This window comes from Gadus morhua, chromosome 6 (assembly GCF_902167405.1).
Source record: "Gadus morhua chromosome 6, gadMor3.0, whole genome shotgun sequence".
In the NCBI taxonomy this organism is placed as follows: Eukaryota; Metazoa; Chordata; class Actinopteri; order Gadiformes; family Gadidae; genus Gadus; species Gadus morhua.
This window is the reverse complement of record NC_044053.1, coordinates 2,890,840-2,907,790: the sequence shown is the minus strand read 5'-3', so window position 1 is coordinate 2,907,790 and position 16,951 is coordinate 2,890,840. Positions and strand designations below refer to the sequence as shown.

The window sequence follows — 16,951 nt, the reverse complement described above, 5'->3', positions numbered from 1 at the left end:
GTCAAAGGTCAGGAAACGGCTTCCAGGTCAAAGTTCAGGAAACATCACCCAGGTCAAAGGTCAGGAAACGGCCTCCTGGATAAAGGTCAGGCCTGGTTCCCTCATTCAGATGTCCTCCTTCGATGGCCGTAGAGATAAATAGTATAATGTAAACCGACTTCATTTATACAGCGCTTTTCTAACCAGCGGCCAGTCAACAATGCGCTTTACAATACTTGTTAACATTCACCCATTCATGCACTCATTCACACACCGACGGCGGAGTCGACCCAGGGCAACAGCCAGCTCGTCAGGAGCAGTCAGGGTGAGCCCTCTCACTCAGGGACACCTCGACGCTATAGGAGGAGTCGGGGATCAAACAGGCAACCTTCCGGTTACCAGCCAAACCGCCCTAGCTCCTGGGCCACGTGCCACCCCATGTACCGAGTATTATAAATAATATTGTAGTAGTTCTAACCACACGGCAGGTGGCCGGGTCTCGCTCTCTGTTTCTGGGGTATCTTTAATAAAGAGGAACCGGGCGACTGTCTTCTGATGAGACGGAGATGAGGAAGTGGGGAGGGGGGGGGGGGAGAGTGTGAGCCATCACATTTCAACATTACAGAGCTTCTTCTATCTGGGCTTTAAATGCTATTTTTATGCACACAAAAAAACACACACACACACATGATTACTCCCCCACTCACACCCTCAGCGACACACACACACACACACACACACACACATGCATACTCACTCACTCCCTGAGTGATACACGATACACACTCACTAAGTCACGCACGCGCGCGCGCTGCGTGTCTCTCTCGGCGAGTTTGTTGGGCTGCTCGGCCTCTCTGGCTCGTGATTGGTGCGTTGGCCAGGTTCTGGGCAGTGATTGGACGGCGCCCACTCTGCGCTGGGATTGGTGCGCTGGTGTCAGTGTCTGAGTCACTGTTCCCTAATCCCAGTAGCCTTGTGTGGGAGCCCAGCGCTAGGCCTAAAAAAAAATTTTGTTTGGTTCCGGTTTCCGACCGACCCCTTATGTGCGACCCAAATTATTTTATGAGTTTTATAAAAAAAAAGAAAAGTATTTTTTTTTTTATGTAATTACGTATTGGTACAGCACCTCTTCATTCTGTACAAGGATGAGCGAATTTTCTCGTTTTTAAATGAAAACAACCTACCTATCATTCGCTGCCGCTGGAAAAAATAAAATAAAAAAATAAAATAAATTCCCTACCTACCCATGACCTCAACTGACAACCAACTGGAACCAAACTTTTTTTTTTTTAGGCCCTAGGCTAGTATGTTGAGCTAACCAGGTCACAGGTCTGCGTGTCATGGCCCCTCCAGGAAGGCTTCTCTGGCATGGATACGATGGCTTAAAATAAGAAATAAATACAGACGGGACAGGAACACATTATTTTAGATACATCTCACTATCTCTGACTTGATGACTGTTTGGTTTAACCTTTGTATGAATAAATATTCCTCCATGTGCATCCTGAATTGCATTTCCTTTTACATAACTTTTTTCATTAAATGTTTGCTCTCACTTCTCTCTCCGTCTCTGTTTTTATGTATTCTTGTATTCAGTTTAGATGAGGAAGCATTTTGTTTGGAGAACAGTGGCCATGTTTTAATATATTACATCTCTCTCTCTCTCTCTCTCTCTCTCTCTCTCTCTCTCTCTCTCTCTCTCTCTCTCTCTCTCTCTCTCTCTCTCTCTCTCTCTCTCTCTCTCTCTCTCTCTCTCTCTCTCTGTGTCTGTGTCTGTGTCTGTCTCTGTCTCTCTCTCTCTCTGTCTTCCTCCCCCCCCCCCCCCCCCCCCCCCCCCCCCCCCCCCCCCCCCCCCCCCCCCCCCCCCCCCCCCCCCCCCCCCCCCCCCCCTCTCTGTAGGGGCGGTGAGGGGGGAGATCCGGGGGGCGTCATGGCGGAGGAGAAGTGTCCCCAGTTGGTCGACTACTTTGTGGTGGCGGGTCTGGACCCGGCGGGCTCCTGGAGGCCCCTGGACGAGGAGGGCCGCGCCTCCTCCTCCGGGGCGGGGGGCCGGGCGGTGGACCCCGTGACGGACCTGGCGGTGATCGCCCGCGGCCTGGGGGAGGAGGTGCCCGAGGGGTTCACCTGCATCGAGCGGACCCCCGGGGGTCACCCCGCAGAGCTCAGCTCCGGGCTCCTCAACAACCCCCACCTGTACCTGTGCTACCGGAGGGGCCACGCCAAGCCCCCCATCCTGGACCTGGGGTACACACACACACACACACACACACACACACACACACACACACACACACACACACACACACACACACACACACACACACACACGCCAAGCCCCCCATCCTGGACCTGGGGTACACACACACACACACATGCCAAGCCCCCCATCCTGGACCTGGGGTACACACACACACACACACACACACACACACACACACACACACACACACACACACACACACACACACACACACACACACACACACACACACACACTCCAAGCCCCCATCCTGGACCTGGGGTACACACACACGCACACACGTCACACACACACACACACACAAACATAGAGACACACACACGCATGCATACCCAAACACACATAGACACACACTTACTCACACAAACACGTATATATGTTATACGTAGTGGCTACTGGGATGACTGTGTTTATGTGTTGGCTGTGTGTTAGCTCTGCGTGCCTCTGAGCCGGGCTGGATGTAGGTCTGCTGCGTTACATAATTCAGACGCTGACGTTACGTAACAGAGCCTCAACATGCTACAGCCAGGAGCTCTGCTATATATAGACATCATGGTCTGTGTGTGACATCATCCAGCACGCCCTCATCATTCACCGTGACGGTCACTGAGGGACTCCTCCAGGAGGGATTGACAGGTGTCACTAGGAATGATTGATAGGTGCTCTGACAGTTATTGATGGTTGTAAACCAAGCCTCCCCAGGGGGCTCTCACAGGGGTAGGTGGGACTGGTGGAGTGATTGACAGCTACTGGTGGAGTGATTGACAGCTACTGGAGGAGTGATTGACAGTTACTGGTAGAATGAATGACAGCTACTGGTGGAGTGATTGACAGCTACTGGTGGAGTGATTGACAGCTACTGGTGGAGTGATTGACAGCTACTGGTGGAGTGATTGACAGCTACTGGTAGAGTGATTGACAGCTACTGGTAGAGTGATTGACAGCTACTGGTAGAGTGATTGACAGCTACTGGTAGAGTGATTGACAGCTACTGGTGGAGTGATTGACAGGCCCTGTGCCCCCAGGGAGCTGTACAGTGGTGGGCGGGCCTTAAGGAGTGATTGACAGGCCCTGTGCCCCCCCCCCAGGGTGCTGTACGAGGGGAAGGAGGTGCTGAAGCAGGGCTGGTACGTGGTGGAGACCACCCCCTACAGCCGCTCGGCCTCGCTGAGCAGCGGGGGGGGCCCGGCGGCCCACCGGGTGTTCCTGACGTACCGGCGGGCGCTGGACTCCCAGGGCCTGCACACGCTGGGGGTCACCGACGTGTCGCTGCTGCTGCCCAGCCGAGGGGAGACGGCCCCCCACGCCTTCTGCAGGGTGGACAAGAACCTCAACACCGGCATGGTGAGACACACACACACACACACTATACACACACACGCCTTCTGCAGGGTGGACAAGAACCTCAACACCGGCATGGTGAGACACGCACTATACACACACACTATGTCCACGCATAGATACACACACACACAGACCACAGAAACACAATACACACACACACACAGACAGACAGAGACACACAAACATGTAGAGACACACACACAAGAACCTCAACACGGACATGGTGAGAGACACACACACACACACACACACACACACACACACACACACACTCACACTCACACACAAACCTTCTGCAGGGTGGACAAGAACCTCAACACCGGCATGGTGTGAGAGAGACGCACACTACATACACACAGACACACACACACTATATACACACACACAAGAACACACATGTAGACAAAGACATTCCATTTAAATTCTTGTATACATGTGTGAACACGGTCCCTATCTGAGGAGACTGTATCTCCATGACAACTCCATTATCTCTCTCCATCTTGCTGTTCTTGCGTGTCTTTGCAATCATCTTTTCCATTATCTTCTGTTATTATCTACTTCTTGGTTGAAACATTGTTTCCCTCCAACTGACTCTCTCTCTCTTTCTCTCTCTCTCTCTCTCTCTCTCTCTCTCTCTCTCTCTCTCTCTCTCTCTCTCTCTCTCTATCCGTCACATGGTAAAATCATTCTTACTTTAAAACATGTACATGTGGTGAAGCAGTAGAAGTTGTCGTAGCATAGCATTATACCTAGCATAGCAAAGCTTCACGTAGCCTCACCCCATAGAGATGTGTTTCTAGAAGAGCTCTCTAAACGCCCTACTCCCAGTAATGTCCCAGTCATCCTAGTAACCACAACACCACCATTTATATTCCCAGCCTCATGTTAGCGTGGTTCTGATGTTTGTGATGCCCCCCACAGTTCGGACCGGCCATGTACCTGTGCTACAAGAGAGCCGTGGCTAAAGCTAATGCTCTGGTGTATGAAGCAGGTGAGCGCCGCCATCCCATAATATTAATGATACTATATAGCAGTATTCATCCTCTGTGTATACGTCTATATCAGCAGGTATCTGTGTTGGTTTACATACAGGACACACAACTCCTGGGCCTGGCCTCCGAGCCTGTAGGGGGCGACGATGTAATGGGAAAGGAGATGTGAAATTGGCTTTAGTTGTGTAAATGATTATGTTAACTAGTGGGTATATTCCTATATCCTATTGATCAGCCGCTACCCCGAGGAAGACCTTTGTATTTTGTTCCCTTTGTATTTCCTTTGTATTTATATGTAGTTATGCGTTGCTATATGTCTGTTTGTATGTATTTATGTTATGTATTCTTCTAGGTCTGATCAGCCGCTACCCGGAGGAGGACCTGGAGTCGTTCCCGCTGCCCGAGTCGGTGCCGGTGTTCTGTCTGCCGATGGGCGGGACCATCGAGAGCTGGCCAATCAACACCAAGTACCAGCTGCCCGTGTTCTCCACCTTCGTCCTGACGTCAGCGTCAGGGGACAAGGTGAGCTGATGGCACACGCACGCACGCACGCACGCACACGCGCACACGCACACGCACACGCACACACACACACACACACGAGGGAAAACACACGCACGCAAATAGACGCACGCACATGTACACACACACGCACGCTCAAGCACGCAGGCAAACACACACACATATACACACACACACACACACACACACACACACACAGCAACACGCACACATAGACGCACACAGCAACACACAGATAATTGATCTCCTACCCCTCACCACCTTGTGTTTGTATCTGGGTATGACCCTGACGATCCCCCCCCCCCCCCCCCCCTCAGGTGTACGGCGCGGCCATCCAGTTCTACGAGGCGTTCCCGCGGGCCGTGCTGTCGGAGGCCCAGTGCCTCGCCCTGGGGCTGCTGAGCGTGGTGGACCGCCGGCCTATCACCAACCGCAGCCTGCACGTCAAGAAGAGCGTGTGCGTGCTCTCCCACTGGCCCTTCTTCAGCGTCTTCCAGAAGTTCCTCACCTTCATCTACCGCTACTCCATCTCCGGGCCCCACGTGCTGCCGCTGGAGAAGTCAGTCTACTACCCCCCCAGTGTACCCCCTGTACAGATACACATCTGTACCATGAACCCCCGCGACCCATCCTCTACCATCAGTACCCCATGATCACATGGTAACCCCTCTCTCTCTCTCTGTCTCTCTCTCTCTCTCTCTCTCTGTCTCTGTCTCTCTCTCGCTCTCGCTCTCGCTCCCGCTCTCTTTCTCTCTCTAGACATATATCCAGCTTCATGCACAACGTTCCGTTTCCGTCGCCACAGCGACCGCGCATCTTGGTTCAGGTGAGACACACTGACACACACACACACTAGTGTACCAGGCCTATGGTTCTCAATCTGTGGCTCGGGAGCCATAGGTGGCTCCCAGCCGCGGCCCAACTAGGTCACTATCAACATATTTATGAAAACACATGCCTTCATGGTATGTTTGAAGTCGGACACGTAGCGTTGGTGAAATATGTACAGTATGAGTGTAAGTCTAAGATCCATTTAGTTATTTCTCTGACATGGTGATGAGAATGTATTGTTTATTATACTGCACATAAGTAGGAGGGGACTTTTGGAGCGCTGTGTGATGCGTGCAGTGTTTGATTCACCAATCATAACCTTTATTAGTGTTAGGGCTACGTGTGAGGGTAGCGGTCAAATTTGTGACTCAGCGATTTACCGCTGTTTTGTTATGAATACGTTGTATTGTTTACATGTGTAACCAGGGCAACCAAACGGTAGCCGATGGCAGCCCTTTAACTCGCAACAGGAAACGTTGACTTGGGTAAAAACGGACCAATGAAATCACTCACTGCCAGATTCTTTCCAATCAGCTTTAACCACAATGAGCAGGAAGTGATTTACTGGGTAGAGAGGTTCTTCTTCTGCGATTTACTCTACCTCACCCTGTCCCTTAAGTGATAATCCACTATAAACCTTGGTGTTAACTAATTTTCTATCCTGAACAGAATCAGTTTAATCATCCTAATTTAATCATTTGTTAAAATAGTTTGTTAACTGAATATTGATTTCTCTCTCTCTCTCTCTCTCTCTCTCTCTCTCTCTCTCTCTCTCTCTGTCTCTCTGTCTCTCTCTCTCTCTCTCTCTCTCTCTCTCTCTCTCTCTCTCTCTCTCTCTCTCTCTCTCTCTCTCTCTCTCTCTCTCTCTCTCTCTCTCTCTCTCTCTCTCTCTCTCTCTCTCTCTCTCTCTCTCTCTCTCTCTCTCTCTCTCTTCCCCCCCCCCAGCTCTCTCCGTATGATAACCTCCTGCTGTGTCAGCCTGTCTCCACCCCCCTCCCCCTCAGGTGAGAGAGACGTCCTCCTCAGTTTTAGTCAGCAGCCTGACCACATCCATGTGCGACCAGAGACTTAACCAGTAGCGTGTCACATGTGTGTGTGCGTTGCAGAGTGTGTGTGTGTCGTGCGGTCTTGTGTTGCGTGTGCTCAGGGTGCATGTTACCTCACTGCGTCTGTGCGCGCTCTGGGACTGCATGAACCACACAACTTGAGCACAAGTTCAGTACAATACTTGGAGTAAATGTAGAAGATGTCATGGGTGCTCCAGCTGGATTGCAGCTTTTGTTTAAAGATGAGGTCAGCCTAACAAAGAATATTTTTGATTTTTTTTAGTTTTACACAAAAAAATACTTTCTTATCTGTTCATGTGTACAGAGAAACCAAGGAAGTAAAATACATGATGTATACCACTGATGGAGATGGATGGATAGACCTGGTGTACCATAGTATAAAACATAATGTATGACGGACAGATAACGTGTTGTTATGAAATGTTCTCCGGTATGAACCTGCTAAATCTCTCTCTCTCTCTCTCTCTCCCCCCCCCCCCCCCCCCCCCCAGCGGGGCCAGCTTCCTGAAGCTGCTCCAGAACCTGGGCCCGGAGAACGCCTGCATCCTGCTGCTGGCCGCGCTCACCGAGCACAAGCTGCTGCTGCACTCGCTGCGGCCCGACGTGCTGACATCCGTCAGCGAGGCGCTGGTCTCCGTAAGGACAGCCCCGCCCGACCACACCACCCGTAGACACGCACGCACGCATGCACGCACATACTAAGGCACACACAAAACTTTCACACACAGAAAAAGACACGCCTAAATACACACACCACCGGACCACAGACACACACAAAACACTCACACACACACACACTAAGACACACACACACTAAGACACGCCCAAATACACACGCCACCCGACCTCATGCACACTGAGACACACACGCACACACACTAAGGCACAGACCAACCAACACACATACACACTGAGACACACACGCACACACACTAAGGCAGTGGTTTTCAAACTGTGGGGCGCGCCCGCGCCAGAGTTCTTCAGGGGGGGCGCGACGTGAGAAAAAAATAAACCCGAAAAAAACCCTGAAAGACGATTATGATCGGAGATGTTTGAAATGTGTAAAATAATTAAAATAGCTTTCAAAACACAGGTATTTAGAAAATAAAATTGGGGGGGGGGGCTCAGCTGAATTTTTTTCTCTGAGGGGGGGCTCACTCTCTCACACTTTGAAAACCCCTGCACTTAGGCACACACCACCAACACACATACACACACACTGAGACATGCACACATACACACATCACCGCACACATACACACACAAACACTGTGTCTGTATAACACACACACACACACACTGTGTGTCTGTATAACATGATGAAGATGATGATGATGTTGGTGCCTCTGGATAATAATGAGGAAGGTGACCATGATGAAGATCATGTCTGTATAATAATGATGAAGATGATGATGATGTGGTGTTTGTGCCTCTGGATAAAATGACGAAGATGATGATGATGATGTGTGTGCTTCTAGATGTTATGATGAAGATGATGATGATGTCTTTGCCTCTGTATAATATGATGAAGGTGATGATGATCGTGTCTCAGTATAATAATGATGACGGTGATGAAGATGAAGATCGTGTCTCTGTATAATAACAATGACGTGATGATGATGATGTCGGTGCCTCTGTATAACATGATGAAGGGTCCGCTGTGTGTGTCCTCCAGATGACCTTCCCGCTGCGCTGGCCGTGCCCCTACATCCCGCTGTGTCCGCTCCAGATGGCCGACGTGCTGCTGGCGCCCATGCCCTTCATCGTGGGCGTCCACTCCAGCTACTTCGACCAGCACGACCCGCCCCCCGACGTGGTCTGTGTGGACCTGGACACCAACACCATCTTCCAGTAAGTCCCCACAAACCTGGTCCCCACAAACCTGGTCCCCACAACGCTGGTCCCCACAACCCTGGTCCCCACAACGCTGGTCCCCACAACGCTGGTCCCCACAACGCTGGTCCCCACAACCCTGGTCCCCACAACCCTGGGCCCCACAACCCTGGTCCCCACAACCCTGGGCCCCACAACCCTGTGCCCCACAATGCTGGTCCCCACAAACCTGTGCCCCACAACGCTGGTCCCCACAAAGCTGGTCCCCACAACGCTGGTCCCCACAAAGCTGGTCCCCACAACCCTGGTCCCCACAAAGCTGGTCTCCACAACGCTGGTCTCCACAACCCTGGTCCCCGCAAAGCTGGTCCCCGTAAAGCTGGTCCCCACAAAACTGGTCCCCACAAAGCTGGTCCCCACAATGCTTGTCCCCACATAGCAGGTTTACCCACCGCTGGTTCACACAAAGCTGGTTTAAACACTGCCGGTTTACACAACTGTGGTTTACACACCCCTGGTCCCCACATGGTAGCTTTACACACCCCTGGTCCCCACATGGTAGCTTTACACACCCCTGGTCCCCACATGGTAGCTTTACACACCCCTGGTCCCCACATGGTAGCTTTACACACCCCTGGTACCCACATGGTAGCTTTACACACCCCTGGTCCCCACATGGTAGCTTTACACACCCCTGGTCCACACATGGTAGCTTTACACACCCCTGGTCCCCACATGGTAGCTTTACACACCCCTGGTCCACACATGGTAGCTTTACACACTCCTAGTCCCCACATGGTAGCTTTACACACTCCTAGTCCCCACATGGTAGCTTTACACACCCCTTGTCCCCACATGGTAGCTTTACACACTCCTTGTCCCAACATGGTAGCTTTACACACCCCTTGTCCCCACATGGCAGCTTTACACATCATTGGTCCCCACATGGTAGACCTAAACCCTCCTGGTCCACACACACCCCTGGCCCCAAGTTGCTGGTTGACACACCCCTGGTCCCCTTATTGCTGGTCCTTGTTCCCAGGTACACAGCCAGGGTGGTACAGATAAAACTACGTTGAGTATTTCTTGCTGCTGTAATGTGATATTTCAAAGTATTTCAAAGTGAGCACTATGTTTACGGTCAACTCTAGTTCAGCATGGATGTCTGTCTAGGAGCACATGACTGCGTAATGCTGCGTCCCTAACCCCGGCTCTCTCCCCTCCTCCTCTTGTCCATCAGAACGGAGGACAAGAAACCGTTGTCGTGGCGATCCTTTCCCAGGAAGCCCGGCAAGATTCTCTTCAACTCCCTGACCAACCTGCACAAGACCCTGGAACAGAGTGAGTGACCTACACCGGAGGTCAAAAATCATCATGTAACCCAGATCCTTTTGGATGGAGGTCAAACCCCCTAACCACTGGCCCATCCCCTGGCCCCCACCCCCGCTACGTCCTTTGACCCCCGATACGATTTTTGACCCCCCGTTTCGACCTTTCGGCCCCCACTACGACCTTTCAACCCTGGCCTGCCCGCCACGACCTTTCACCGCCCATCCCGGCTACGACCTTTGACCTTTAACCCCCGCCACGACCTTTCACCCCCATGGCCTCCCACTCCCCCCCCTCCCCCCCCAGTGTGTCCCTCACTGACCCTCTGCTCTCTGTCGCCCCCCCCTGGCTGCAGTCTGCACTCCGGGCCAGGAGGAGGCGACGTTGGAGTTCCTGCTCACGGACTACGACCAGATCTACCGGCGGCAGAAGCAGCTGGAGCTGGAGATCCAGGAGGCCTTCCTGCACTTCATGAGCGCCGTGCTGCGGGGGTACCGCAGCTTCCTGCTGCCCATCACCCAGGCCCCCTCCGACAGCACCTACGACTGCAGCTCCCTCTTCAACCTGCAGGGTGCGTGGGGGGGGGGGGCAACACCGACCTCCGGTTTGGAGGATGGGAAGGGGGAAGAGGGGAGGGGAGGGAAGGGGGGAGAGAAGGGGAGAGAGGCAGGGGATAGGAGAGAGAGGGAGAGGGGGGAGAGGAGGGGGGGGATGGAGAGAGGGGAGAGAGGGACTGTTTGTTTGCGCTCAATAGATGCTCTGTCTGAGGCATTCTGGCTTTCTCTCGCTGTCTCTCCAATTCAAAGTGCTCTATTGGCATTGGTAAAGTACATAAATCCAAAGCACGTAAAACGCCAAAGAAGAAAACGTAAAGTTGCCCATTTTGCAATCACGCAGTGAAAGTTCATCCATCTCGTCAAAATTTATAGTCATAGATTTCAGATGTAACTAAATCATTGAAGAAATGATGACGGGAACATTGTTGTTATGATGTTCCGCCCTGCAGGGTTCCTGAAGTCGCGGGACCGGACCCAGCAGAAGTTCTACATCCAGCTGACGCGGACCCAGATGTTCACCCATTTCATCGAGGAGTGCTCCTTCGTCAGCGACGGCCACGTCTGCCTGGAGTTCTTCGACGAGTGCGTCCAGAAGGTCAGTGCAGAAGTTCAGCCCCGACCCTCACCTCAAAACATCTCCCACCTGCTCTGGTGTTCAGAGAAACACTAGCTGGTTATTGGGCGCTAACTAGTCTTTGGTGTCGTGGTTATTGGTTGGTTAACCAGCTGGATGTTAAGTGGTTTCTAAGTAATAGTTGGTTCGGTATCTACACTTTTTTAACATTGACATTAACATTTGGGGCATTTATCAGACGCTTTTATCCAAAGCGACTTTCAATGAGTACATTCGTCAGAAGAGAGAGAAACAATATATCGCTTTACGTACAGTTAAGGATGTTCATAGAACCAAGGGGCCAAGCACTAACAATCTCTAGGTTAACCCATTCCCCGTATACAACAGAGAAAGCTAGGATAAGATGCTACATGATGTTAAGTACTATTTTTAAGCGCTTAAGTGCGTAGAGGGGTGTTGGGGGGGGGGGGGGGGGAGATACTATGCAGGGTCCAGACAATGGAGTCTTGAGTCTCATGCAGCTTTTTGATTGGCTGACTGGTCGTTCATTTGGTTGCCAACTCTCTAGTTGTCTGTTATTACCTAGCTAGTTAAAGGCGGTGGTCTCACTAGTGCCCCCTGCTGGCGGTGTGTCTCAGGTGGACGTGGAGCGGCCGGAGGAGGTGCGTCTGATCGACCTGGATGAGTCCCACGGGGGGGAGCACACCGTGTTCATCATGCCCCCCGAGGAGCCCCAGCAGGCGGACGGGTCCGAGTGCCCCGCCCTCTACAGGTGACATAGAACCACACACACACGTATAGAACCACACACACACACGTATAGAACCACACACACACGCGTATAGAACCACACACACACGCGTATAGAACCACACACACGCGTATAGAACCACACACACACGTATAGAACCACACACACACACGTATAGAACCACACACACACGCGTATAGAACCACACACACACACGTATAGAACCACACACACACACGCGTATAGAACCACACACACACAAACATGAAACCGCACAAAAACATAGAACCACACACACACATAGAACCACACACACGCACAGAACAACACACACACACACACACGTATAGAACCACACACACACAAACATGAAACCACACGAAAACGTAGAACCGCACACACTCATAGAACCACACACACACACACACACACACACACACACACACACACACACACACACACACACACACACACGCATATACATGTATAGAAGCACAGACACGTATAGAACCACAGACACACATAGAACCTCACACACACGCATAGAACCGCACACGCGCGTGCGCAAGCGCACACACACACACACACAGAACCATACTCATTCATGCGTGGCTGGATGTGTCTCTGAGTGGACAGTAACTGATGGTTGATGCTCATATTCATGTTGTCATAGTTACGAGACCTTCCCCGTTCTGAGGACCGAGCTGTTCGACCGGCCCCAGGACCAGCTCCGCATCCCGGCCAATCGGAGCGCGCCCAGTAGCCCCGCCCCCAGACGGACCAAACAGGTACAGGATTGGCTCGTGGTCCACTCTGTCCTTGTGATTGAAGCTTCACAGGTTGTGCTGCCCCACATGCAGATGAGCCTTACTACCTTGAATGGGAGATTTTAGAATTATCTTACCCTATATTTAGATTGGTTGAATGCAGAATTCTCGATCTCCTTCGGGAAGAAAATTATGATAATAAATAATAATAAAAAAATAGAAAAAATTATACAAATAAATAAAATAGAAATAAAATACAAAAAGGAAAAAAAAAAAAATTTATTGCAACAATTATAAGAATAAGTAATAAAAAAAATAATTATCATAAAAAATATTAAAACAAATAATCTAATTCCGATGTGCAGGACGGCCGTGTTAGCCTGCACCCCTGACCCTAACCGCCCCCCCTCTGCCCCCCCCCCCCCCCAGGAGATCAAGGTGGCCCAGAAGCGGGCGCAGAAGTACTCGACGGTGCCCGACATGTGGTCCAAGTGCCTGCTGGGGCACTGCTACGGCCTGTGGTTCCTCTACCTGCCCACGTTCGTGCGGGCCGAGGGCGCCAAGGTGCGCGCGCTGCACACGGCCTACGACGTGCTGAAGCACATGGAGAACTGCAAGGTGGTGCTGCCCGACGAGGTGAGGGTCCCCACGGCGACCGCGTCTGTTTACAGCGTTAGACCTCAGAGTCTGTGAACAGCCGTTCACACCGGAGCACCGCGGTCTACGAGGTCTCTGATGTAGGGTGTGATTATGTTTGGCTGTGATACACCAATGATAGTGGTAACTCATTTAACCATCAGCCTTTCGATTTAACATATAAATACTAGTGCTGTCAGTTAAACGCGTTATTAACGGCGTCAACGCAAACCAATTTTAAAAAAGATGTGCGATTAATCGTGATTACTTGTGATTAATCACGATTAAATATTTTAATCGCTTGACAGCACTAATAAATACATTAATGGATATAGTTTTTGTCAATAATACATGTTTAGTAGGCCTTTGCATATTCTTATATTCTTTCTGTCTAATAACTTTACGGTGCTGTACGTCTTCTGTGACACACAAATATGAATATTTACGTGTGTGTTGCAGGTGTGTTACCGCATCTTGATGCAGCTCTGCGGTCAGTACGGACAGCCGGTCCTGGCCGTCAGAGTTCTACTGGAGATGAAGAAGGCTGGAGTCACCCCCAACACCATCACATGGGCCTACTACAACAAGGTATCAAATACACCATCACATACGCCTACTGCAACGAGGTATCAAATACACCATCACATACGCCTACTGCAACGAGGTATCAAATACACCATCACATACGCCTACTGCAACGAGGTATCAAATACACCATCACATACGGGTACTACACCAAGGTATCAAATACACCCTCACATACGGGTACTACACCGAGGTATCAAATACACCATCACATACGCCTACTGCAACGAGGTATCAAATACACCATCACATACACCTACTACACCGAGGTATCAAATACACCATCACATACGGGTACTACACCGAGGTATCACATACACCATCACATACACCTACTACACCGAGGTATCAAATACACCATCACATACGCCTACTACACCGAGGTATCAAATACACCATCACATACACCTACTACAACGAGGTATCAAATACACCATCACATACGCCTACTACACCGAGGTATCAAATACACCATCACATACGCCTACTACACCGAGGTATCAAATACACCATCACATACGCCTACTACACCGAGGTATCAAATACACCATCACATACGGGTACTACACCGAGGTATCACATACACCATCACATACACCTACTACAACGAGGTATCAGATACACCCTCACATACACCTACTGCAACGAGGTATCAAATACACCCTCACATACACCTACTGCAACGAGGTATCAAATACACCCTCACATACACCTACTGCAACGAGGTATCAAATACACCATCACATACGGGTACTACAACAAGGTATCAAGTACACTACAACAAGGTATCAAATACACTTACTAAAACAAGTTATCAAATACACTATAACAAGGTATCACATACACAACAATGTATCAAATACACTTATTATAACAAGGTAACACATACACTACAACAAGGTATCACATACACTACAACAAGGTATCAAATACTCTACAACAAGGTATCAAATACCCTTACTACAACACTGATCAAATACGCTTACTACAACCAGGTATCAAATACCCTTACTACAACACTGATCAAATACGCTTACTACAACCAGGTATCAAATACCCTTACTACAACACTGATCAAATACGCTTACTACAACCAGATATCAAATACCCTTACTACAACAACGTATCAAATACCCTTACTACAACCAGATATCAAATACCCTTACTACAACACTGATCAAATACCCTTACTACAACACTGATCAAATACGCTTACTACAACAATGTATCAAATACCCTTACTACAACACTGATCAAACACGCTTACTACAACCAGGTATCAAATACGCTTGCTACAAAATGGTAAGACACATTACAATGAAGTACATTTTCACTACAAAGTACGCCCCCACAACAACAAGAATATGTCTCCCAATCATTGAACCAGAGTGAACCAGGCAGCGCCATTTTGGGCATTTCCCCAACGACTTAACTGATATAACAATGTTTACGCTGCTTTGTAATTAGTTTTATTTGAAAGTGGGAAGTCCATCAGTAACATTCGCTGAAGGAGTTTACATCTGAAACACTGATGTCATGATCGGACTGGCTGGAGCCAGTCCAATCGGGTTTGGATCGGACTGACGACGCCCCTCGACAGACACTCCAGACCTAATGAGAATATTATGGTCTGGCCCTCTGAGGCCACTACAACATGCTGCTCTGATCAAGTGGTCCTGCATTTGGGCGTTCATGATTTGGTGGTTGTTTTTGTCAATTCTATCTCGCTGTCGCTCTCTCTCTCTCTCTCTCTCTCTCTCTCTCTCTCTCTCTCTCTCTCTCTCTCTCTCTCTCTCTCTGTCTCTCTGTCTCTCTGTCTCTCTGTCTCTCTGTCTCTCTGTCTCTCTGTCTCTCTCTCTCTCTCTCTCTCTCTCTCTAGGCAGTGTTAGAGAGCAAGTGGCCCTCCACCAATCAGGGCGGACGTCTGCGCTGGGCGAAGCTGCGCAACGTCCTATTGGCCGTGGCCCAGTTCAGGCAGCCAATCAAACGACAGCAGAAGAGCAACTCACTTGGCTCAGAAGCAGGTCAGCAGGATGTCATCAGAAAATGTTGGGCGTTGTTATTAGTAGAAAACATGGATAATGGTGCAAATATTCATCAGTTCAGGACACTGGGAACTGCCCAGTGCAACCACAGTCTTCTACGGGTGTACACTGGGAACTGCCCAGTACAACCACAGTCTTCTACTGGTGTACACTGGGAACTGCCCAGTGCAACCACAGTCTTCTACGGGTCTACACTGGGAACTGCCCAGTACAACCACAGTCTTCTACTGGTGAAAAACTGGGAGCTTCCCAGAACAACCACAGTCTGGTACTGGTAAACAGTCTGAGCCTGTTTACATTTCTTCAAGAAAGACTGAAGATGTTTTCTTTTCTGGTGTTTTCTTTATCACAGACGTCACAATGGACTCCCTCCAAAGGCCACGCCCACCGTACAGCCTGATTCGCCAGAACAGCTGGAGTGGTTTGAGTGACAGCTCCAGCCACGAGTCCCTGACCGGCCCTCTGGTGAAGAGCAACAGTCTTAACGGCATGAAGGCCGCGGCAGAGAGTGAGTGCCCCGGCGCTCTCGCCTGATACCCCCCCCCCTTCCCTTCCGTGTCCTGATTTATCCGGTGGTAATCTCATTTGAGTCCTGATATTTAAATCCAATCTCATTGTGATCCTGCTTGACATTTTTGCGGGGCGATCCGCTCGAACCGTCGGCTGACTACTGCAAGACGCTCACGTCCGGCGATAAATCAATTAAGTGAATTACCGAGGTTCTTTCCGGATCGGAGCTCCTTCAGATTCCATCGATTGCCGCCAGAGATTCAATGAACTTTTGCATGAATCCATAATTAAATATCGTTTTTAGTTTTTTACCAGATTGTTGCTTTAAATGTCAGAGGATGGAGGATCTTGAAAACATTAACCCTTTGG

The 16,951-nt window shown here is 50.1% G+C and overlaps 1 protein-coding gene across 2 annotated transcripts in view; it reads left to right on the top strand.

Annotated features, from left to right (window-relative positions):
• Window positions 1–16,951, top strand: part of dennd4b (DENN/MADD domain containing 4B) — a 41,353-nt gene that overhangs the window by 14,028 nt on the left and 10,374 nt on the right. For both annotated transcript variants that reach the window (XM_030357938.1, XM_030357939.1), the window contains exons 2-19: window positions 1,879–2,223; window positions 3,328–3,583; window positions 4,505–4,574; window positions 4,928–5,097; window positions 5,415–5,656; window positions 5,857–5,923; window positions 6,874–6,932; window positions 7,487–7,631; window positions 8,671–8,846; window positions 10,069–10,169; window positions 10,513–10,728; window positions 11,164–11,309; window positions 11,927–12,060; window positions 12,713–12,827; window positions 13,236–13,442; window positions 13,902–14,030; window positions 15,907–16,051; window positions 16,425–16,580. In XM_030357938.1, the coding sequence (XP_030213798.1) occupies window positions 1,910–2,223; window positions 3,328–3,583; window positions 4,505–4,574; window positions 4,928–5,097; window positions 5,415–5,656; window positions 5,857–5,923; window positions 6,874–6,932; window positions 7,487–7,631; window positions 8,671–8,846; window positions 10,069–10,169; window positions 10,513–10,728; window positions 11,164–11,309; window positions 11,927–12,060; window positions 12,713–12,827; window positions 13,236–13,442; window positions 13,902–14,030; window positions 15,907–16,051; window positions 16,425–16,580 (2,848 nt within the window). In that variant the 5' untranslated portion in view covers window positions 1,879–1,909. The remainder of the gene's footprint in view (window positions 1–1,878; window positions 2,224–3,327; window positions 3,584–4,504; window positions 4,575–4,927; window positions 5,098–5,414; window positions 5,657–5,856; window positions 5,924–6,873; window positions 6,933–7,486; window positions 7,632–8,670; window positions 8,847–10,068; window positions 10,170–10,512; window positions 10,729–11,163; window positions 11,310–11,926; window positions 12,061–12,712; window positions 12,828–13,235; window positions 13,443–13,901; window positions 14,031–15,906; window positions 16,052–16,424; window positions 16,581–16,951) is intronic.